We start from the raw sequence: 25,046 nt of genomic DNA, 5'->3' as shown, positions 1-25,046 counted from the left end.
CTTCACGAACTTCATGATGTCCTCCTTCATGTCCTCCTCCTTCTCCTCTGCATCCTTCCTCTTTCTCTTTCATGTCCTTCCTCTTTGTCCTCTATGTCCTCCTCCTTCATGTCCTTCCTCTTTCTCCTTCGCATCTTTCATCTTTCTCCTTTACATCATCCTCCTTCATGTCCTTTCGCTTTCTCCTCTATGTCCTTCCTCTTTATACTCTACCTCCTCCTCCTTCATTTCCTTCCTCTTTCTCCTTCACATCCTCCCTCTTTCTCCTCTTCATCCTCCTCCTTCATGTCCCGCCTCTTTCTCCTTCATGTTCTTCCTCTTTCTCCTCTATGTCATCCTCCTTCATGTCCTTCCTCTTTCTCCTCTCCATCCTCCTCCTTCATGTCCTTCCCCTTTCTCCTCTATGTCCTCCTCCTTCATGTCTTCCTCCTTTATGTCCTTCCTCTTTCTTCTTCACATCCTTCTCCTTCATGTCCTCCTCCTTCACATCCTTCCTCTTTTTCCACTACATCCTTCATTTATCTCCTCTATGTCCTTCCTCTTTCTCCTCTACATCCTTCCTCTTTCTCCTCTATGTCCTCTTGCTTCATGTTCCTTCATCTTTCTCCTTTATGTCCTCCTCCTCTACATCCTTCCTCTTTCTCCTATATGTCCTCCTCTACATCCTTCCTTTTTCTCCTTTATGTTCTCCTCCTTCATGTCCTCCTCCTCTCTGTCCTTCTTCTTTCTCCATCATGTCCTTCCTCTTTCTCCTATACATCCTTCCTCTTTCTCATTCATGTCCTTCCTCCTTTTCCTTTGTGTCCTCCTCCTTTACATCCTTCCTCTTTCTCCTTTGTGTCCTCCTCCTTCATTTCCTCCTCCTTCTCCTATATATTATCGTCATGTACATCCTTCCTCTTCTTCCTCTTCTCGCCATCCTTCATGGGATTTGAACCTTGGTGATAATATAAAAAATACCACATGAAAACCCATTATAATATTTATATTATTGTATTGAAGTAAGAGTTATAGTCAATATTACATAAATATAATTAAAATAACAATAGTTTAAAATTATAATAATTAAGAATTACAACAAATATTTTTATGACAATACTATGAAGGCAAGTACTCGCCACTACATGGCACTTGTTGTTTTTAATTGATTTTTATTATTTTATTATTATTTTTTTTATTTTTTTTATCTTCATTTTAATTCTAGATTTTCTTATCCACAGAAAAATTGGCCATTCTCCATGAGTTTCCATCCTCGATCAAATAATGTTATACAATAAGCATATAAATCGTTGTATGTGTATTGTATATTTGTATCTACAATTTATTGTGAATAAAATAAGTTTATATGCTCATCATTGGTAGGGGAAACTTAGAGGTAATCATTCCACCAAGTAAGATATTTATAACACTACTTTTCAATGATTGTTTCATTTGTGTTGTTTCTCTTATCTATGTATAAATTTTTGTCTATTTTTCATGTCTACATGTTCTCCAAAGCATTTGTGGTTTTTTATTAATTAGATATTGTGTTTTGTTTGTTGATTTTGGTCTTAGGTTGATTTGAGGTAGGGCTATATCTTTTGTGATTATTCATTTACTGTATCTGATCGCTTATTTTGTATTGTTCCTAAAAAAAAGGATTTTGGCTTTTGCATCATCACTTGTGATGATCAAAACAATACTTTCGTTATTATGAAACTTTAGATGTAAAAAAACTTTGGAGACCTAAAGTGAGGAGATTTGTGCATGTGAATCTATGATAGTGAAATGTTTAACAGTTCATGAAAACACAAATTTTGAATATAAATTTTACTCTTATTGTTGAAATTTACTCAAGTTTTTTTTATGTGCACATGCAATTGTGTAGGGTCATAAAATTGTTGGACCAAATCATTATATTCTCTTAAGGTCTCTTTATTATTCCAAAATATTTCTTGAACTAATTTGCAAATCATGTTGAACTAATAACAGATTGTTTTGTGCTAAATTGAACTAACTTTAGGTTTTTATTTTAGAAGGTTGTTGGCTTGATTTGGTGTAACTATAACTACTGCTCTCAAATGAATAATGAACCAATTGAAATTTAGAATTCTAATATGTTTTCTTATTTAGAATTTTGATGGATTAGATTTTTTAATTTATGGTAGTTTAGCTTAAAGATGTTTTCTTAAAATATTCTATTTATAAAACTTTAATTAGATGGAGCGTGGTTTTTAAAGTATACTTCAAGAGTATGAGTATTTGGTTTTGATTTAATTTTTAAAAACCAACATTAATAATTATACAACTATTTTTTTAATTAAAAGTGAAAATTAATTAAAAAATAAATATTAAATGTCAAATGTCAACTTAAATTGTGGAAATGCGCATCAATTTTATTTATTTATTAGTATGAGATTTTATTTTAGTTGAATTTGAAATCTTGATATTTTTTGCTTTTATTATTTTTTAATATTTAATGTGCTTGCTTTAACAAATTTTAAATGTAATTAATTTAAATTGAATTGAAAACTCTAAATAGATTTTGATTTTACTATTTTAAAATTTTTATTGTGCTTTCTTTAAAATTATTTCAGAAATATCAATTTAATGTTTTAAAATTAAAATTAATTCATTATAAATTTTATATGATTGTACAACACAAATAATTGTTGTAATTAAATGTGAAAACTAAATAAAAATAAATATTGCAAGTAAATTATTATTTTAAATTGTGGAAATGTACATAAAAAAATTTATGCAAGAATTTATTTTAATTGAATTTAAAATCTTAATATTTCTTTATTTTACTATTTTTAATCTTTAATGTGCTTTCTTTGAAAAAAATTATTAAATTGAATTCACAAGTCTAAATAGATTTAGTTTTTACTATTTTTAAATTTTTGGTGTGCATTCTTTAAAATTATTTTATAAACTTCAATTTAATATGTTAAAAAAAATTAAAATTATTAATTATAAATATTTATGTGATTGAACAACATAAATAGTTTTTGTAATTCAATTTGACAATTAATTAAAAATAAATATTCCATGTAAAAATTTATCTTAAACCCTAACACTAACCCTAATTTTAAATCTGATTTAAATTGAAACCCTAAATCTAATTAAAAAATAAACTAAATTGAACCCATCTAGCTTTAATTCTAAATCTAATTAAACCCAATTGAATATTAAACAAGAATAAACCCTTAAACCAAATTGAACCTTAAACCTAAATCAACTTGAACCTTAAACCTAAACCAACTTGAACCCTAAGCTTAACACTAAACTAGGTTAAAACCTAATAATAAACCAAAATAAACTAAAATCTTAACCACATTGAAACTTTACTATAAAACTAAACCAAATCAAACCCAAATACTAAACCAAATTGAATTGTAACCCTAACCCTAATCCTAGACCAAAATTATATTACATAACTAACACTAAAACAAATTGAATCCTAACCCTAGACTATTTCAAACCATAGCTCAAACTTTAAACCAAATTAAACCCTTGTGTTAAACCAGATTGAACATTAAATAAAATTGAACTCTAATCCTAACACTAAATAAAAATAAATCCTAATTTTAAATCATTTTGAACCCTAACGCTAAACCAAATTAAATCATAACTCTAAATCCTAAGCCAAATTGACCTCTACCCCTAACACTAAAATAAATAAACCCTAACCATACACCAAATTAAACACCAATAGTCAACCAAATTAAATTTTAACTATAAAACTAATGAACTTTAAACCAAATTGGACTATATCCCTAACACTAAAATGAAATAATCCCTAATGATAAACCAAATTGAACTCTAATAGTAAACCAAATTGAATGCTAACTATAAACCTAATTCGGCCCAAACCAATTCGAACACTTTAATCCTATACTATAAAACCTATACTAAATTGTACACTAAAATAAAATATAAATCCTAACCATAAACCAAATTGAACCCCAATAGCCAAAAACTAATTTAACCCTAAACCAAATTGAACCTTAACCCTAACTCTAAGGAAAATTTAACCCTAACCCTAAAACTAATTCAAACCTAAACCAAATTGAACTCTACCCCTAATATTGAAATAAAATAAACCCTAACCTTAAACCTAATTGAATCCTAAACCAAATTGAACCCTAACACTATACCAAATTCAACCCTAACCCTATCTCAAATTCAACCCTATTGCTATACTGAATTGAACCCTAAGCCTAATCCCAATTGAATATTAAACTAGATGGTACCCTAACCCTAACCCCTAAGTCAAATTCTACCCTAACCAAAAACAAAGCCAACTGTGGTCCTAATTTTAAATCAAATTAAACCTAAACCCAAAACCTAATTTAACATTAAACTAATTTGAACTCTTACCCTCATATTAAACCAAAATCCTTACCTTAAACCAAGTTGAATCTTATACCTACAACAAATTAAATCTTAATCCTAACATCAAAGCAAATCAAACCCTAACCCTAAACCAAATATAATAGTATTATATTGTTGTGTATTAAAAATAAAACTATATTAAACCCTTTAATCCTAATCCTAACCCTAATACTGAACCAAATTGAACCCTAACCATAAACATGAACCTAATTGAACCCTACTCCTAACCCTAACTTGAACCCGAAACATAACCCAAACAATAAATCAAATTGAACTCTAACCCTAACAATAAACTAAAGTGAACACTAACCTTGAACCTAATTAACCTAAACCTAATTCAACACTAACCCTTATTTAAGTTATTAATGAGGGGGAATTTATTAAAATTGTGTTAGTACAATATTAATATACTAATAATATCATTATCAAGCTTGTCTAATCTAAGGTTTAGAGTATTTGTCTTTCCAAAATCTATTCCCATATTGGATGAATTTTTTGATTCACCATCATTGTGACCTATCTTTATGTAAATTGAAAATTAAATTCAATTAAACCCTAACCTTAAATCTAACCCTAACAATGAAGAACGAAAAAATTGCAAGAAGAAAAAAAGAAAAAAAAGGTTCAAAGCCTTAGAAATTTAGTAATGTAAAACACATAGTTATGAATTCAATACGATTACCATTTCTAGAAACACTACCAATCTTTTCATTTACAAAGTACTCACATCAAATATACTTTAAATAAAAAACCATTTGAAATTTTTCACTTAAGCTTACTATTTAAAAAGAGTTATAATTCAATTAGGATTGTGTACACTTATTTAAAATTTAAGCTTCAATCAAAGATATCTATCGACATACTTTACATATATTTCTCTAAAAATAGGTATGCTAGTTTTATCATCATTTCAATAATGAGGTTGCATGTCTAATAAATAGGCAACATCACTAGAATACTTCATAAAAACACCTCCAATCCTAAATAAAACTCCTAGAGTGAAAATTTTCTCCTCACGCATCTAGCTTCTCTTGACAACCTCCAACTAGCAAGAAAATAGAAATCCAACAAACTAATAATATGTTTACAATCATGTGTCACTAAATATGACACTAGACTAATAGGCGCAGTCAAAAAATGCATAACCTCAAAATCTACACTTGCTCATTATGAAAATTTCTTGTAATATTAGACAAGATCAAGGAATTTCTAATTGATGAAGAAAACCCTTAATAATCTCAACACATGAACCTATATTTCTCTTTCCATACACACCAGTTACCCTATATGACCTATAATTAATGTGTCTTAGCCTCCAATAATATGAAATATCCTCCAAGCAAGACCTGTATGACCAACAAGAAATCACGATGGCAATTTTGATGAAGGGATGTGATCTTGAAACTCAATCACCTACAAGAAATGTAGTACGACCAACCTTAATGTGCCATGATTAGGTCTAAAAATGGTGCATCCAAGTTAGAACACTTTAGGAAACTCTTCGACAACTCCCAAAATCTCTAAAAATCAACACTAAAAAGTAGTCACTTCAAAAATCTCATCATTGAAACCCCAATCAAAAAACTCTGTGAAGAACAATGATGGTTTGTAAGTAGAATTACTCCAATCTAGCTAGAGGTCATCTTTCAAATCATGGACTATTGAAATCAAATGATAATTTTTTTCTTTAAAAGATGCAAGGAAGAAAATACAGGTTCAATCCAATAGCATAACAATTTTTTAAAATTTTGTAGCATCCTAAATTGTACTCCCTTACAATTTTGTCTTCATTTGGGCCCTCACCCTTGCGTTTGTGTCCTTAGGCCTGATTGGAGCCCTAATTCTACTCACACCATGCAAATTCTTAATTATTTTCAACTTGCACTTCATCTCCCCCCTATTTTCTAGTTCTTGATTGGTTAGGACCAGGGTGCTAGCGCCCTGGTCTTTAGGGACCAAAGTGCCCAACACCTTGTTCCTCGCTATCAGGACCCATTTTTGGGCCCCTTAATGGTCACATCATTTTGGTTGGGACCTAGATACTGTGTCGGCTCATGTCAGAAAATTAAGTTGTTTTTCAATGGGCAGGTATAAAAGGAGGTCTACCTCTCTCATTTTGATAGATCCAGAAAAGAAATCACACATTCATTAAGAAATCAAGCATTCAAATTCAAGTGAGTAAGCAATCAATCTTCTTTCAAGCATTGGGGCAAAAGTAAGGTCAAGTTTCAAGCATTGGAGTTGACATTCATGTTCTATATTTATGAAGAGTTCATGAAACCATAATTCCTTCTGGAGACAAACAAAACTCCATTAAAAGGTATATTATTAGCATCTTCAGTCATTATTTCAACATCTCCCTCAAAAGGAGAATACTTCCATTACTGTAATTTAATTACATTTCATTTCTATTTCATGGTTAATTCCAAAACTAGGGTTTGACCTAAGGCAAACCCCTATTCCCAGCCTATTTCCCTTCTCTATTGTGCACAAGAATAGGTACAGAGTTGTGATCTTCATAGTTGACTTTATTTACAGTGACGAACATATTCCCCTTTGGATAGTGAAAAGTGTGGAGGACCGGTGCGATCGACATACCAGTCCCGACATTTCAGGAGCTCTTTTTAGGAATAGATCTGAATACATGTGCATTCCTCATATCTAGGTTTGTGGCTCAATCAGACAAATATTGCTCACTTTTCATTTGTTTTTACTTCAATTCTAGCATATTTACCCTAATTTCAGCATTTTCACAATTCAACTTAAAAGAGGGTAACCTATTCAAATCTAGTAAATCTAATGGAATTCTCAACCCTATCCTTGCTGATTTGTGGCTAAATCTATCATCTTTACCCCCCTCTTTTAATGTATTGTTCCCTAAGTAAAAATTAGTGGTTTTCATATATCTACTTGTGGAAACCCTAATTTTTCACCAATACATTTTGGTGAACCTGACGACTCACACTTTAATTCTCTAATTTATGGTCTCATATCTAAGTGTTTATGCATTTCAAATTCAAATTTACACTTACAAGTTTAATTCGTCATTCAATTTCAAAAATTCAGAGGTTAATTTCACAAAAACGCTAATTTTTAATTCTAAAATTAAGCTTGTGGATTTTCTAATTTAGATCTATTATTTCAAATGTGATTGTTCATGTTATTTCAAATTTGAATTTTCCCTCCTAGATCTAATTTCAAATTGAATTACATAAATTTAGTGGTTGAATTCACAAAAACCCTAATTTATAATTCTAAAATGTACTTGCGGATTGCATAATTTTTTAAATCAATTTTTAGATCTAATCTTTATGAATGGTATGCTATGATCTAGATGCATTTTATCTTTCAAAATTGCTTAATTAATTTATTATTAATCAATCATATTTTCTAAAACTTTGTATTGCTTAATCAAAATTTACAAGTTCAAATTCAAATTTCCCTCCTTTGTGCGTGGCTTTTACTACCATTAGTCCTACCTATAATATTCTTGTGAGAAGAAGTTGTAGAATTAAGGCTTCCCAAGGTTTAGTTACTAAGGATATGGAGCCTAATTCAGATAACTTGTTTCATGAGAATGTTAGTGGATCTTCTATTCCAATGATTGATGTGCTTTATCCCCATTCTTTACATAATTCTCATGATGAGGGTGAACTAGGGTTTCCATTGACCAATTGGAAAATATTGACAATGAATTTGAAAATTTTCAATAATAGATGAGTCAACAATACCCAGAAAGTGAGGCTATACCATTGATTGAAGGATTAAAAAGAATGGTTCAAAGTGATAAAGTTGGCATTGATTTGTTGCATGGTCTTTCTCATATTGTCAACACTAATATCATGCCTATGAAAAGTTGTGTTGTAGTCCTTGGTTACACTCAGACACCTAGTCAAGTTAATCATTCTATTCCTATGGCTACATCTATGCCTAGTGTGCCTACTTCCACATCTACCATCATGGCTACATCCACACAAAATGTTAATCCTATACATGTTAGTTAAGGGGGCAACATTTCTAATCAAAATTCTTTCATACCTCCTTTTGCGAGTCTTCCATTTGTGACCCAATCATCTCCCATATCTACCTATCATAGTGTTCCACCTCCTTATTCTCAACCTCCTCCTTCATTTAACAATGTTACTCCTCCATCCCAATCCAACATGTGTAATTTCAACCGATCAACTCAAGAAACAATTAACAACCTAGCTCAAACTAAGTCATCCTTACAACAACAAATAGCTTCCATGAACCAATCAAAGTTTAATGTTCCCACATTTGATGTAGCTAGCCCATTATCTAATGATATTGTTCATTTTGTCCCCCCTAAACATACGAAGGTCCCTCTATTGGATATTTATAAATGGAAAAGGTGATCCCTTGAATCTTGTGAAAACATTTAAAACTTTGTGTTGTGATTTTTCTTATGATCAAAGACTTTTGGCTAAATTGTTTATGAGAACATTTAGAGATAAAGTTGTGCAATGGTATTGTTATTTTCCTCCTTATTCTATTACATCATTTCAACAATTGGCTAATGATTTCATTCAACAATTTTACAATAATATTGGTCCTAAGATTACTTTGACTGATTTGATTTATTGTAAACAAGGTGTTAAAGAAAAAGTGACTGATTTTATTGGTAAATATAAACATTTGTATTCTCAAATTGCTTATCCTATGCCTAATCTTTATGTTCACGGAATCTTTATTTCTAATTTGCAAAAAGACATTAGGGATAAGCTTCTCTTTTTTTATTTTACTTCCTTGTGCTTTATACCTATCAGCTTCAAGTGAGTCAATTTGAGCAATCTCCTTCAATGGCTTTGGTCGATAAGAATGAAAGTGCTCAACAAAATTTTACAAAGTTGAAACCAAACAAGGGATTCATCAATTTCAATGACAACAACAATACCCAAGTAGTAGCTGCAACAAGAAGTATGCCTCCTTTATCCAAGTATTTTAGAAAAGAATTTACTCCTCTTTCTAAATCTTTACATAGCATTATAACACAATTATTGAATAAAAATGTGTTTAAACTTCCTCCCATGAAATCAATTGACACATCCAAACCTTTGCCACCTTATCATGATTCCAAATCTTTTTTCCAATATCATCACCAACCCGGTCATGACACTGAAAAGTGTTATTCCTTAAGGAGTAGAATTCAAGACCTTATTGATAACAATACCATATTTGTAGCTAGTGTGAATGACAAGGGAAATAAGTCTATAGATCCTCAAAATCAAAATCTCCAAATCTTATTTCATTAACATAGGTCATGTTAAGATAAATCAAAACTGCGATGTCGTTGTTGGTTGCTCCGTGGGTTAGGGTTCCTGCGGGGCGTGGTGGTTTTGCTTCCAATTGGGGCAATAATAGTTGGGTGTCAGTGGTGAAGCACGGAGATGGCAAAGAGAGAAGCCAAGGTAGACTTGGGTTCCCAAACGAGCAATGGGGTTTTAGGGAACTTGCTTCAATTGCCTATGACGGTCGTGTGTCTGGCTTCTGCCCCCATACTCGGCCCCATGCAATGCCTGAACAAAGGGTAGACTTGCTGCCAAGTAGGTGAAGGTCACCCAATGGAAGAGATATTTGGGGCCCATCGACTTCGAATGCGACTGCCCCAGCCAGGCCGACTTCTGTTTCTTTGTCAGAGGTGGTGGAGAAAGAGGTTGATCATAATGAGCTTATTTTTCAACATTAGGGCTTATTGGGCATTTTAGGGGCTTTTGGCCTAGTCTTGGTGGTCTACATTAATGGATCTCTGATCATTGGGAGCCCATTGTGGACGACAATGTGCAGATTTACCCTCATGCTCAAGGGTTTCTTGTTGTGGTGTTTCAGACTGTGGAGGATATAAATAAAATCCTTGGTGGTAGCCAATGGTGCTGGGAGGAAAAAAATCCTTTGATGCTTAAACTGTGGCATCCGACTATCAACCCCAAGTCAGAATCTTTTAATCGTGCTCCTATGTGGATTAGACTTCCAAACCTTCCGTTACAATACTGGTTTGACTCATGCTTTGAAGCTATTGGGAACTCCCTCGGTAAGTTTTTATTGATTGATGATGGCTCTCTCAATTTACTACATACAACTTTTTCTCGTGTCTTGGTGGAGATGGATACGTCCATGGGACTCCCTTCGGAGATCTCTATTTCTACGTCAAAGGGAGTTTGGCTCCAGTCGGTGGATTATGAAGGGATTCCTTTTAGGTGTAGGAGATGTTTTAAGACTGGTCATAATGCTAAATATTGTGCTAAGCGTAGGGTGAAGAGTCTAGCTTCATGGTGGAAGGATGTTACCCCCCAATCTTACACGGTGGAGAAGGTGGCTGGGAATCTGAAATCTCACCAGGATGTTGGGGGTTTGATCAATGATTCTATTGTGAAGGTTCCAAAAATTTCAAATGAAGGGCAAGGGCCGGCTGGTGGTTTGGTTAGCGAGGGAGTTTGTCCTGAGGGTTGCAGCTCCTTTCAGGATGCTATTGGAGGTGTACAGTTGTTGGAGGAAGTCCCTAGCTCTCAAAGGGGTTTAATTGTAGGCATGGATGAGGGGAATCAATCTGAGAATCATTGTTGGGATAGAAAGGGGCTGGTTGGTATGGATTTTCAAAATCTGAAATTGTTGGAGGATGCCAAATCACATGGATGGATAGAGGTGAAGCATAAAAAGGGTAAGCGGGGTAAGGATGGGAATAGTTGTAATGACCCCCCTCTGGAAGGGGGAGATGGATCTAGGGAGGTGGCTCCCTAATTGTAGCACCACCTGGTTCGGGCTAGAACAAAATCCTGAGTAATTAATAAAAATCACTATTACCGATCAAAAAAAAAAAATTCCAAATCTTAATTAATCCTTTTCCTTCCCATTCTACTAATGTGGTTGAATGTGAGCATCTTGCATTTTCTCCTAATGGCCTTGGCCTTGGCCTTGGCCTTGACTCTAATAATATGGTGAGTCTTATTGATAAACCTGCACCTCCTAAGGACTTATGCATTACCTTTGATCCTAGTGATACTATTGATGCACCTTATGTCCCACTATATATCACTATGAAGATCAAAGATATACTCTCACGAGAGGTGCTCATTAATCTAGTGTTTGTGGTGAATGTGATAACTAAAGAATATATTTATACTTTACAATTGCATCAAGTAACATATGATAAATCTTATGTGGTGATTAACATATTTGACTGTTTCTCTTGTCCCACTATTGGTTCTATTATTCTTCCTGTGAGGTTGGTACTAAGTGCTTAGATGTTATTTTTGCTATCATTCCTATATCAAATTGATTTCGTGTGAAGTTGGGACATCCTTGGCTCTCTTCCATGAAAGTGATCCCTTCTACCACTCATAAGTGTTTAAAATTCCATCTTAATGACAAAATCATAACAATTAATCATAGCATGTACCAACCCACAATGAGACGTGGAGATGTTAACCATAATTACTTTTGGTCTAAACAATTTCAACCTCTTAAACCTAGAAGTGGTGCTATTTTTCAATCTCATAAAAAGTGGAAGAATGATATGATCTTATCCTTGAGTAATCCTAGAGACCCTAGACCTACTCCTCCTCCTCATGATGGACCCAATCTCCTTCCTACACCTATTTCTCCTTTATATTTTGTGGTTCCGCCTCCTACATCTTACAAAGGGAAGTGTATGGCATCTCCTATTTTTCAACCTACTAGACCCTTTCTCATTCCTCCTTTAAAGGAAGAGAAGAAGCCTATGCCTATTGGTCCTAAACCTTCACAAACCTCGGCTAAAATTAAAAGAAACCGTTGTGTAAGAAAACATTGATAGAGACGTCATGTTAAGGCTCGTGAACTTGATTCTCAACCCATTTCCTCCCCGAAGACACCAAATGTTGATATGATCCCATTTGTCCAGCCTTTACCTAACCCTAGGGAGGAAGTTCAACCTAAGTCTCCAAGATTAAAAATACTTAGGAAAATGATGGTTCTTGTTCTATTCCTATTAAAGATCCTATTTTTATTAATCTTGACGAAGAGATGGATGAAAATGATGTTCATGCTAACAATGTTAATAATTCAAGTGATGAATATGAATATGTTGATGTTCACAATGATTTATCTAAACAATTCTCACAAGCATTAATCCTAGCTCCTAGTAACAGACAAAGTGATCCATCATTAGAGCATGGTCCTTGTTTGGAACTTGTGGTAGCTCCATCTACCATGCTCAAAGTTTTTCATGTTGCATCTTGTCCACCTTCCCAAAACAATGTTGAGAAAGATTGGGAGGCGGATGATTTGCTTGATTAGCTTCATTAGTGCCATAGATTCTCTCTATCCTCTCTTGCTTGTTCGTAAATTTCATCTATTTGTTTCTCAATTCTTCTATTTGTTGTCCCTAGTGATGTCTACTTGAGGACGATGCAAAGCATTGAGATCTCTTTTGGTCTCTCCCATATTGACTCAAAAGACACATGTTCCCTTCTTCCTTTGTGCTTCTACTTTCTTTGGGGGATGAGGACAATTCAATGCAAATATAAACATGATATACATTATTTATTATAAGAGCATATTGACCCCAGAGTTAAGTAGAACCCTTATGTGTTTTTTGTTTGTGATCATTATCTTTTGATGTATCCTTCTTGGGGGCATGTCATTGTGATAAAATGCTTGTCTTTTGGATGCATGTATACTAACTTAAAGAAATTGCTCCTATTGTGGCATACACAATCACTTTAATGTGGATGTATACACTCTACTCAATGCTTCACTCTTTTGCACATCTTGTTACTCAAGTTATTTTGCAAACTTAGTCTTTTGCTTTGTAATTTTGGTATTTTTCTTTTCATGACACATGGTAAATGACCCTTACTAGGTTGATAGTCATGGTTCTCTCTTTCTTATGATGTCCTTTTTATCTTAATTTTGAAGTCATAAGATACCTAAAGTACTGGGGGCTTAGTGTGTCGTCCCTCTTTAGCATCTTGATTAAAGCTTTTCAATGTGAACCTTTATACTTTACTGAGAGTATGTTTAGTCTCATACTCTCACTAAAGTCGGGGCTAAATGTAGTGTCCCATATTAGAATCCCTTACAATTTTGTCCTCATAAAGGCCCTCACCTTAGTGTTTGTGTCCCAAGGCCTGATTGGAGCCTTGATTCTGCTCACACCAAGCAAATTCTTCATTATTTTCAACTTGCACTTTATCTCCCCCCTATTTCTTGGTTTCTAATTGGTCAGGACTAGGGTGCTATCATCCCCAGGGATCAAAGTGCGTAGCGCCCTGGTCCTCCCAATCAGGACCCATTTTTGGGCCCCTTAACGGTCACATCATTTTGGTTGGGACCTAGATCCTGTGTCGTCTCATTTAAGAAAATTAATTTTTTTTCAATGGGAAGGTATAAAAGGAGGTCTACCCCTCTCATTTTGATAGATATGGAAAAGAAATCACATATCCATCAAGCAATCAAGAATTCAAATTCAAGTGAGAAAGCAATCAGTCTTCTTTCAAGCATTGGAGTAGAAGTAAGGTCAAGTTTCAAGCATTGGATTTGACATTCATGTTCTATGTTTATGAAGACTTCATGAAACCCTAATTCTTAGTGGAGACAAATAAAAATCCATTAAAAGGTATATCATGTGTTTTTAGTCATTATTCAAAATCTTCCTCAAAAGGATAACATTTCCATTATTTTAATTCAATTACATTTCATTCCTATTTCATGGTTAATTCCAAAACTGGGGTTTGACCTAAGGCAAATCCCTATTCCCAACCTATTTCCCTTCTCTAGTGTGTGCAGGAACAAGTACGAAGCTACGATGTTCATAATTGACTTCATTTATAGTGATGAATAGATTCCCCTTTAGACGGTGAAAAGTGTGAAGGACCGATGCGACGGGCATTACCAATCCTAACATTTTAGGAGCTCCTTCTGGGAACAAATTCGAATGCAATTGCATTCCTCAAATCCAAGTTTGTGGCTCAATCCAATGATTATAGCTCACTATTTATGTGTTTTTACTTCAATTCCCACATATTTACCCTAATTTTAGCATTTTCATAGTTCAACTTAAAGAGGGTAATAATTCAAATCCAATAAATCCAATAGAATTCTCAGCTCCATCCTTGTTGATTTGTGGATAAATCTATCGAGTGTATGCCCCTCTTTAATGTATTGGTCCCTAAGTAAAATCTGGCGGTTTTCATATATCTAATTATGAAAACCCTAATTTTTCACCAATACAATATTTAATAGAAGTGTGTGCAGGATCATTGGGGTCCAAACTAGGCCCTTAAGCGGCAATGTAAATTCATAATATCAAAGTTAGGCAACTTAATATAAAAATTTGAATAGGTTATTAAAATAATTTGAAAAATATGTAAGAATGGAATTTTTAGAAAATTGAATCTAGTTTCTAAGCTACTAGTTGTTTTTTCGAAAAACAAGAATCTATTTGTTGAAAAAGTAAAATTTCAATGCAATAGTACTAAAATTTCAAGGAAAAAATAAAAAGCAGGTGTATGTCTCCAGAACCTAAGTAAAAGCAAAACATAATCTTTTTTTTGAAACTTTCAATATAAGTTGAGAACACATGCCCATATGTGCCACATTTATTTGTAATTCTTTTGCAAGTAAATAATTAATTATGATTTTTTATTTGAACTTTTTTAAAATTAAAAAAAACTTGTTTGTCTATACACCATAACTTGGTCAAAAATCCATGAAATTCATTTTTTTAATACTATAGTAGAGAAAGCATAGAATGTGTGGCTTTTTCAAATTCAAAAAATGTATAACCATTTTAAATTATAAGTTCTTTTTAATCAACTTATCAATCAAGACTTCAGTCATAATGTATGTCAAATATCAATAATAATTATTTGTTAAATTCAAAATAACGTAGAATTTATATTGGTAGAAATCTAACAGTTTTCTTAATAAACTCTCTTTGTTTTATTAAATTTGGAGACAAAAAAGTCATCAACCACATGGGCAAAATCTATAAAACCAAGGAAAACTTGTAAACACGTTTTTGGTGTTGACTTTCCAAGTTTGACAACCCCAAGCCAAATCCCAAAGCAATCCTAAGGGAAATTTCAAGGCTACAATTTTTGTCAAAAAAAAATGGATATCCAATTACAACGGATGTTCGAGTGTAGGACATTAGTTCACTTCACTTCTTATTTAACTTTCTTTTTAATAACTAATTTGTTATGTCAAATAAATATTTTGATAATTATTTTGTTAGTTTATAATATATAATATAGTATAATATCATATATAATAAATGATATTAATGTATAATATATATTAAGGGTGTGTGCAAGAAGTTGAGTCCACTTTTTGGCCAAAAAGTAGAAGTGTTTTTCTTATTTTTCAAATTTGTCACAATTGGCCTAAAATTTTGAGGTGCTTAAAGATTGAATCTTAAAAAAATTTAGTAATATAAATTTTAGTGCTCAAAGTCTAGTTTCCAAATATGTAATTTATTTTAGTACTTAGATGATACAAATTAAGTTTCAATGGGCATTTCTAAAAACCACTACTTAAAAGTCATTTTTTCTAATACGACAAGCATAATTTGACATAAATGAAAGTATTTTTCTAATACCTTTTAGGAAAAAAATTGTAACACACTCAAGATTGATGAGGATATTGTTTTGTAATTTTTTGCTAAATATTTTATTTTTTGTTATTTTTTATTGGGCATAATTTTTGTTTTGAAAACCCCTCGTGTATGGCAAGCATAACTTGACCTAAACTTATCATTTTATATTCTTTTTTTTAACTATATAGAATTTTCTCTAGTTTGATGTCATATAATTTGTTTTTCAAAAAACTCAAAAACAAAAAAGTTATTAAAATAAGAAAACCTATTATTTCAAGTTTAGGGACCTCTTTCATTAGAAATTATTTTAAAAAGAGAAAATTAATCCAATTAATAGAAAAAATACATATTTGAAATCTACATTCTCATATATAATGAGTTTTAATTTCATAAAAAAAAATTGCAAAAAGGATCTTTAAATATATGTCTAAAGTCAGTATCTTGTATGGACACTGACATGGCCTTCAAGTTGCACGTCAAACCAAGTCCAAGACTAAGGGTCGGCTCCCCAAGCCTTCATCCAAAGTAAAATCCAAAGCAAAAATCAGCATTGGAATTCAATTTTTTTTTAAACGAGATCTCATTCTAGAAAAGGGATCCTATTTAGTAAGAAACGGGATCCTATTTCAAAAACAAAACATGATCTCGTTTCTTTTTATATTGTTTATTTTTTATATTGAAAATGAGTTATATATACATGAAAAATAACATTTTTTTATATTGAAAATGACTTATATAGACATGAAATATAACATTTAAACTAAGTCACATTTCAATATGACGTTTTCCTTTCTTATACTTTAAGTTATATTTCATTTATATATTGATAGGATGTTTGAGAGTGGTTTCAGATCTCTAGGAGTTATAATTCAGATTCTAGATCTTATAAGATCTTATAAATTTTTACACAATCAAATTTCAGTAATCAATAGGCTCCTATCAGCATTTTCTCGCTCTTTATATCACTCTCTTTATTTTCCTCGAGCTCTAAACCTATCTCTCTCCATATTACTCTTCCTCTATCCCCTCTCTACCTCTCTCTATCTCACTCTCTCCTCTCTCCCAAAATCTAGACCTATCTCTCTATCTCTCTCTCACATCCTTAACTCTCTACTCTTTGTCTCCTCTCTCTATGCACCTCCCCTCACTCCCTCCCTACCTTTATTTCTCTACATATACCCATCTCTCTCTCTCTCTCTCTCTCTCTCTCTCTCTCTCTCTCTCTCTCTCTCTCTCTCTCTCTCTCTCTCTCTCTCTCTCTCTCTCTCTCTCCATCCCTACATCTTGATCCTTCCCTCCTTCCTTCTCTCTACTTATTTCTATCTCCCCTCTCCCTCTCTCTACCTATCCATTTCTCTCTACTTCTTTCTATCTCCCCCATCTCTCTCTCTCCATTTATCTCCCCATTCACTCTCTCTTTATAAAAGTAGAGAGGGAGGAAGAGGTAGGTAGAATAAGTGATAGAGGAGATAAAGAGAGTGATTGGGGACATATATGGATAGAAAGAGAGGGAGAGGGGAAGAATGAAGCAAAGAGAGATGGATAGAAAGAGAGGGGGAGGGGAAGAAAGAAGTAAAGAGAGATTGATAGGTAGAGAGGGGGAATGGAACGGGTGAAGAGGTAGAGAGAGAGAGAGAGGGTGGGAGGGAGAAAGAGAGATGGTGGAAGAGAGATGTAAGTAGAGAAAGATAAGTTGGTAGGGAATGAGAGAAACGTATGTAGAGAGATATAGAGAGGTATATGTAGAGAAATAAAGGTAGGTAGGGAGTGATGGGAGGTATGTAGAGAGAAAGGAGATGAAGAGTAGAGATTTAAGGATGTGTGAGAGAGGTAGAGAGATAGGTCTAAATTTTGTGTGTGTGTGTGTGTGTGTGTGTGTGTGTGTGTGTGTGTGTGTGTGTGTGAGTGAGAGAGAGAGAGAGAGAGAGAGAGAGAGAGAGAGGAGAGAGTGAGATAGAGAGGTAGAGAGGGAATAGAGGTGAGATAAAAGTAAAGAGGGAAGGAGGGAGGGTTGGAGAGGTAGATATGGAGAGAAGAAGGAGAGGTAGGTGGAGAGAGTGAGAGTGGGGATAAAGAGAGTGATTGGAGAGATAGATGGAGAGAAAGAGAGGGAGAGGGGAGATAGAAATAAGTAGAGAGAGATGGATAGGTAGAGAGGGGGAGAGGGAAGTAGGGAGGGGTGGAAAGGTAGAGATGGAGAGAGAGAGAGAGAGAGAGACAATGGGAGGGATAAAGAGAGAGAGGATGGAAGATAGATGTATGTAGAGAAAGATTAGTTGGTAGGGAGGTAGAGAAATGTATGTAAGAGAGATAGAGAGGTATATGTAGAGAAATAGAGGTAGGTAGGGAGTGAGTGGAGGTGTGTAGAGAAACAAGAGACATAGAGTAGAGAGATAAGGACATGAGAGATAGATAGAGAGATAAGTCTATATTTTGGGGGAGAGAGAGGAGAGAGTGAGATAGAGAGGTAAAGAAGGGATAGGGTGAGATAAAAGTAGAAATGGAGGGAGGGAGAGGTAGGTAGAGAGAGTGAGAGGGGAGATAAAGAGAGTGATTGGAGAGATATATGGATAGAGAGAGAGAGGGAGAGGGGAGATAGAAAGAAGTAGAGAGAGATGGACAGGTAGAGAGTAGGAGAGACAAAAGGAGGGAGGAGTGGAGAGGTAGAGATGTAAAGAAAGAGAGAGGTTGGGAAGGAGAAAGAGAGAGGATGGAAGAGAGATGCATGTAGAGAAAGATAAGTTGGTAGGGACAGAGAGAAAGGTATGTAGAGAGATAGAGAGGTATATGTAGAGAAATAGAGGTAGGTAGGGAGTGAGGGGATGTGTGTAGAGAGAGGAGAGAGAGTAGAGAGTAAAGGATGTAAGAGAGAGGTAGAGAGATAGGTCTAGATTTTGGGAGAAAGAGGAGAGAGTGAAATAGAGAGGTAGAGAGGGGATAGATGGGAGATCAAACTAGAGAGGGAAGGGAGGAGGGGAAGTGAGAAAGAGGGTGAGAGGGAGAAAGAGAGACAAGGTGGAAGAGAGATGTATGTAAACAAAGATAAGTTGGTTGGGAGGGAGAGAATATATGAAGAGAGATAGAGAGGTATATGTAGAGAAATATAGGTAGGTAGTAAGGGGATGTGTGTAGAGAGATAGGAAAGAGATAAAGAGTAGAGAGTTAAGGACGTGAGAGAGAGGTAGAGAGATAGGTCTAGATTTTGGGAGAGAGAGGAGAGAGAGGAGAGAGTGAGATAAAGAGGTAGAGAGTGGATAGAAGGGAGATATAAGTAGAGAGAGAGAGAGAGATAAGTTAGTTGGGAGGGAGAGAAAGGTATATAGAGATAGACTGAGAGGTATATGTAGAGAAATAGAGGTAGGTTGGGAGTGAGGGGATGTGTGTAGAGAGAGAGGAGATAGAGACTAGGGAGTTAAGGATGTGAGAGAGAGGTCTATATTTTGGGAGAGAGAGAGGAGAGAGTGAGATAGATAGGTAGAGAGGGGATAGAGGGGAGACAAAAGTACAGAGGAAAGGAGGGAGGGGTGTAGAGAGAGAGGGTGGGAGAGGGATGCATGTAGAGAAAGATAAGTTGGTAGGGAGGGTGAGAAATATACATAGAGAGAGATAGAGATGTATATGTAGATAAATAGAGGTAGGTAGGAAGTGAGGGGAGGTGTCTAGAGAGAGAGGAGATAGAGAATATAGAGTTAAGGATGTGAGAGAGAGATAGAGAGATAGGTCTAGATTTTGGAAGAGAGAAGAGAGAGTGAGATAGAGAGGTACATAGGGGATAAAGGAAGAGTGATATGGACAGAGATGGGTGTAGAGATCAAGAAAGAAAAAGAGAGCAAGAAAATGCTAATAGGAGCTTGATGATTACTAAAATTTGAACAAGTTGAAAAATTTATAAGATCTTCTAAAATATATAATATGCATTATAAGTCAGCAAAGGTAAGCAAGTAGGCAATAGGGCACCAAACAAGAAAGCAGGAAAGTTCTTGGAAAGGAACATGAAAAGCATAGTTGAAGGTAGGACATGGATATCAAGTAGGCATAAAAACAGGAGGACACAATGGACAACAACAGACATCAAAGCAATGATGCAACTTCTAGCTAGGTTAAGAGCGGATATCATGGAACCTATTCTATTGGGTATCAGTTATAGATAAAAACTTAGGTTTTGAGTTAGTCGAAGGTTCTTACCCATAAGTTCATCCCAAGATGGGCTGAGAAGAAATTGAAATGGTCACCCATTACAAGAAGTAGCCCCCAAAACCAAGGGCTATATCACTGTTAAAGCACAAATTTGCACCCTACTAAACTATAAGTTTAGCAATCTGGCCTAACATGGGATTCGCTTCTGCATGTGGACAATGCATAACCTGAAATGAAACCTCCGGTTCCTAGGCCGGTTCCTATTGGATAATCACCTGATACTCTCTAGTATTGGACTAACTTTGCAGGGTAAAGGATAAGAAATTACAAAAATGGAACTTAAAACTGAACTAAACTTAACTAGAACCTGGTGATACACCAAAATGTGAGAGATAAATGATAAAAACCGATCTCAGTCTACAATAGTCTACTTTAATTGATAAACACTTCTTTCCTGTTATAAGTTTGCATAAGTATTTCATAATAAGGTCTTGAGATGAACCAATGAGGAATAGTAATGTTTCACTCAAAAATTTTGAACTTTTAAACACATACTATGACCTGCAAACATACACACGTTCCTATATTAAGGTACTGACTGAGACAAGTAAACAAGGAGCAATATAACTCACAAATTTAGCTTCATCAATCATGCTTGTACACAAAAAATTGGAAGGAAAGCAAGGTTTGATTCCATAGAAAATCGCTCCAAAAGATGTTGTCACATATATAATATCTCTAAATCTGAGTTACAGAATCCATGCAAAAGAAATGCTAAGGACAAGAAAACTGTCTCTGAAAACACTGTTCTTGCATAAATCTGAACTAACTCCAAATCAAGTGTCTCCAGGCACTAAGTACAAAAATTCTCCAACTGATTGGGTCGGATGCAAGAAAAGGGCCTCAAAAAGAGGAGTCTAGAAGACACCAAAAAGGGCTACAAACATGGAAAAGTCTTCTTCAATCAATAACCAACCCAACAGACCACTAGAAACAACCTTAAAAAGCTCAACCAAGTAATAAAAGCTCCCCAAAATGGTGGAAAAGTCCAACTTCGACCTTTTGCCTAAAAGTGCTCCAACCTCCCTAAATTCACTCCATTTGATTTCAAACAACCTCATGTTCCTATAAAAACGTTCTTGTCTCCAAAATTATCTCAACTCCTTTTGAATATTTCCCAAGTGGTTATGCATGCTCCTATATGCTCTCCTTATGTCTCCAAACCGAAAAGACTTCTTCAATGAGAGCCTTATCTCTCCAAAATTAACTCATCCTTCAAAACTAAGTCAAAAGACTTAGTCTCCTTCTTGCACATGGATACACCTTTTACATTTTAAATAATAATATTTAATTACAATTTATAATTATATTGTAATTAAATACCTTTACAAAGAGATACCAGCTTTTGACAAAGAAAGAAAACAAAAATATATAAAAAGAAAAAAAATAAAACATATTTGATAATATCGATGAAAAATTTAAACATTTATATTATCAAATATGTTTTATTTATTCTTACTTTGTTTTCACAAAGGCCAACGGACTTGAAGGAAAATATAAAAATTACAAAGGGCTTTTTATTACCCTAAAAGCTTTACACTCCTATCGCACATTTCCCATTTTGCAAAATGAAAACAATTAAGAAGCTTTTCGAGGGTTTGAGACCCTTTGGTGCCGCCATTGTTGTTCTGATTTTTCCATCGCGTTGTGAAGTCTTTGATGAAGAACATGTGTTTTTACTGGTGTTGCCGCCCAAGATAAATTTGATTGCATTTTTTTTGAACAACTCAGGTTGCGACTGTGCATTAGAAGCTAGACTTTTTCTTGAAGGCGTGCTGGGGTTTTCTAAATCTTCTCTTTAAATGCAAATCCCATTTTCTACAGGTATGAAACGACTCCTTCTTGCTTTATTCTCTGTTAATATGTCGTTGTTGGAAGTATGAAGAGGGTTTTTACTATAATACATCTTCTCTTTTGTTTCTTCGACATCTCAAATCTGTGTAAAGCCTTAAAAAAAAACCCATTTTGTGCGTAGCCTACAATCATTGCATTTCATGAGAAGACATCTTTATGAGGAGTATTGTCAAACAATTCACGTGATCTGTCTATTTTTTCCACATTTTTCATACACATCTGCCAGGGAAGTAACGTGCTCTGTCTGTTTTTTTATTTTACATTTTGCATACATGTCAGCCAGGGAAGTAACGTGCTTTGTCTGTGCTGATCTTAGAAGGAAATAGGCTATCCTCTCTTATCTCTGCACATTTTTCTCACTAAAATCATCTGTTGCAAGCTGCAATTCACGCCATGAAAACCTCTTCAACTGCCCAAAAGAAATCTTTCTGTCATCCTCACCAGAAACATCAACGAAAACCTCTTTCCTGTAGCGCAACCACCAACACTTCCACAAAAGGAAGATAAAGCATGTCAAAACTACAACTGTCCCTCCAATACTTCCAATCAGGATTCCAACTATTGATTTGGAACCACCTGAATTTGAATTGAGAGTAGAAGCACATGGGTGCTGTAAATTTGAACCACAATTAAGTTTATTACCCGAGAAAGTGTATTTAGGTCTTTGAAATAGGGCTTCTGGGATTTGTCCAGTGAGATCATTAAAAGACAAGTCCACTTCTATCAAAGTTGAAATCTTTGTTATTGAAGATGGTATCTCTCCTGTGAGATTGTTGTTTTTTTTTAGCACTAAGTACTGAAGATAAGACAGCCGACCCAATGAGCTAGGGATATCTCCAGTGAAATCATTGTTTGACAGATTCAAATTTTGTAGATTTGTCATGTTACCAAGTTCTGGTGGTAGGCTACCAGATATGTGATTATCCTCTAGTCCTAGGATATTGAGGTACGTCAGCTCGCCAATATGAGGGGATAAGGTACCTGAAAATCCCATAGATTCCAAGTGCACAGCTATAACATGTCCTCCACTGCAGGTGATGTGAGACCAACTAGTGCAGGGTTCCACTAAATTTGGATCCCAAGTTCCAAGTAAGTCTATAGATTCATTTAGTCCTGCTTTGAGTTCAAGTAATGCTTGACCTTCAGCATTTGTTGCAACTATAAAGCATGGACAGTATAGAAGAATAAGAAACACAAGCCAGTTCGCCATAGAATGCATATTTCAGATAAACCATCAATTTTTCAACAGCTATATATAATCTCCAGAATGTTAGATTATTAGCTGATGAAGTATCCACATTCTTTCCTTGAGAGAATTGTACTTTTCCTCATAGCAATTTCCAGAGTTACTTAAGTTCAAAAGGATCATGCTTGTACTGGTTATCAAGCACACATTCTGTGGAACTTTATGATAGTGGGGTGTCCTTGAACTGTGAATGCCTTGCTCCTTAGTATACCACTAACATCTGACCTGCAAAAAGCTTTGTAAGTTGTGGTTCACCCATCTTTGATATCCTTGATGTTTGGTAATCGTTATAAGCTTTCTCTTTCATTCATTACATCCTCTAAGAACAGTCATTGATATTGCAGCACTTGTATTGTCTAGGCATTTGACTGAACTTTCTTTTCCTTGACTGTCATTGCATTCTTTGATGAGATTGTGTTTTACCCTTGTTAAATTTCCGACTTTGGCACATGCTGGGAGTGCGCTGGCAAATGTGAAATGATTCGTTTGGAGACCTGTTAGTTGCATTTGGTAAAATAATGTGACTGGTTTGTGAAGGTACCCATGTCTTCTGTATGCTGTAATAACTGTATTCATTTTACAAGCTTCTCCCAAACTTCCGCACTTCACATACATGCTGATAAGCTCATTCTGAAAAATTGTGCATGTAGCAAATACAAATATTCTGTGATTGATGAAAAAGTGGACTTTTTCCCCTTAAAAAAAAATGTTCTTGAGAATGCAAGTCTCTAATAATTGAAGATATGTAGAGGAGTCTCCAGGTGAACTGAAAATGCTCCCAGACTTACCAACATAGATTGAATAACAGTGCAGATTTTCCTTGCTCCAATTAGTCATAAAATGCCATTGCTACCTTATGTCTCCTGACTGTGCATTTTGATCTTATGTAGAAATGAAGTTCGAGCACGAGCTCGTGACACTCATTTCATTACCAGTTGATTCTGATTTCATTGAAGTTTATTGTTTGAACATGCATTAAAATAACTCAGATACTCTGTTTCTATACCAACCTGTTGCATTGAATTGTTTATCTTCATTATGTGGTATTGACCCGTTTAAATACTGTAAGGTTTCACATTGAAATAATATGTCCCTTAAAACAGTTTATCCATTAATGTTTTCTTTTATGTATATCATGAATAGTAAAGTAAAAGGTTTCATATTTAAAACAAACATGTCCCTTTGATACTTCAGTTGGTTTCTTCATCATTCCATTTTGATATTTTGAGATTAGTTACTCTAAAAGGTATGTCGGGCTCATACCCGAAGGGAGCCTCGGTCAGGGGCACATGCCAATTAGAGTAACTAATTATCTGCACATGAAACAAACACATTAGCATAAACATTTCTTTCTCCTGAAGCAGTGATTTGTGTCTTTATCTTTCCCGCCCTTTCAAAACAGAAATAAGATAGGATATGATAAATGATATATTGTAGGATAATCTTTCATTGCTTAGATCTTTTGGATCTAACACCTCTTCTCTTTTGTGCAGGAAAGTAGGGGTTTTTCAGAATTTGAAGATCGAGAAAACAGTCATAAGGGCAACGGGACAGCCAATAACCAGTCAAAGCAACCCAAGGCAATGACTAGTTATCCTTACACTCACTATTTGATTCTATCCTTTTCTGTTTTGGATATGTAGGAAAGATAGAAATGCTAAGCTCACGGCTTGTGTGAGGTTTTAAGAAATTCAGTGCATGTATAAATATGCTTCAAATGCATGAACTTAATTTGTAATCTATCATTGTTCAATACAAATGAAAATACCCCTTTTTTTT

The 25,046-nt window shown here is 34.5% G+C and overlaps 1 protein-coding gene and 1 non-coding gene across 2 annotated transcripts; one reads left to right on the top strand and one right to left on the bottom strand.

Annotated features, from left to right (window-relative positions):
- Positions 1-1,656: 1,656 nt before the first annotated feature.
- On the top strand, positions 1,657-1,740 carry LOC131875547 (small nucleolar RNA Z159/U59). Its single transcript, XR_009372411.1, has one exon. It is a non-coding gene; the product is annotated as a small nucleolar RNA Z159/U59 (small nucleolar RNA).
- A 20,618-nt stretch (positions 1,741-22,358) lies between these two features.
- Positions 22,359-23,231, bottom strand: LOC131064303 (LRR receptor kinase SERK2-like). The gene has a single exon (XM_057998408.2). The coding sequence runs from the start codon at positions 23,229-23,231 to the stop codon at positions 22,359-22,361; it is 873 nt and encodes a 290-aa protein (XP_057854391.2).
- Positions 23,232-25,046: the final 1,815 nt, after the last annotated feature.

Source organism: Cryptomeria japonica, chromosome 4 (assembly GCF_030272615.1).
Source record: "Cryptomeria japonica chromosome 4, Sugi_1.0, whole genome shotgun sequence".
Taxonomy (NCBI): Eukaryota; Viridiplantae; Streptophyta; class Pinopsida; order Cupressales; family Cupressaceae; genus Cryptomeria; species Cryptomeria japonica.
This window is presented reverse-complemented; position numbering and strand designations above follow the sequence as displayed.

What these genes read in the sequence shown, in the direction of transcription:
- LOC131064303 (XM_057998408.2), bottom strand. Translation starts at nt 23,231, where the DNA reads ATGGCGAACTGGCTTGTGTTTCTTATTCTTCTATACTGTCCATGCTTT.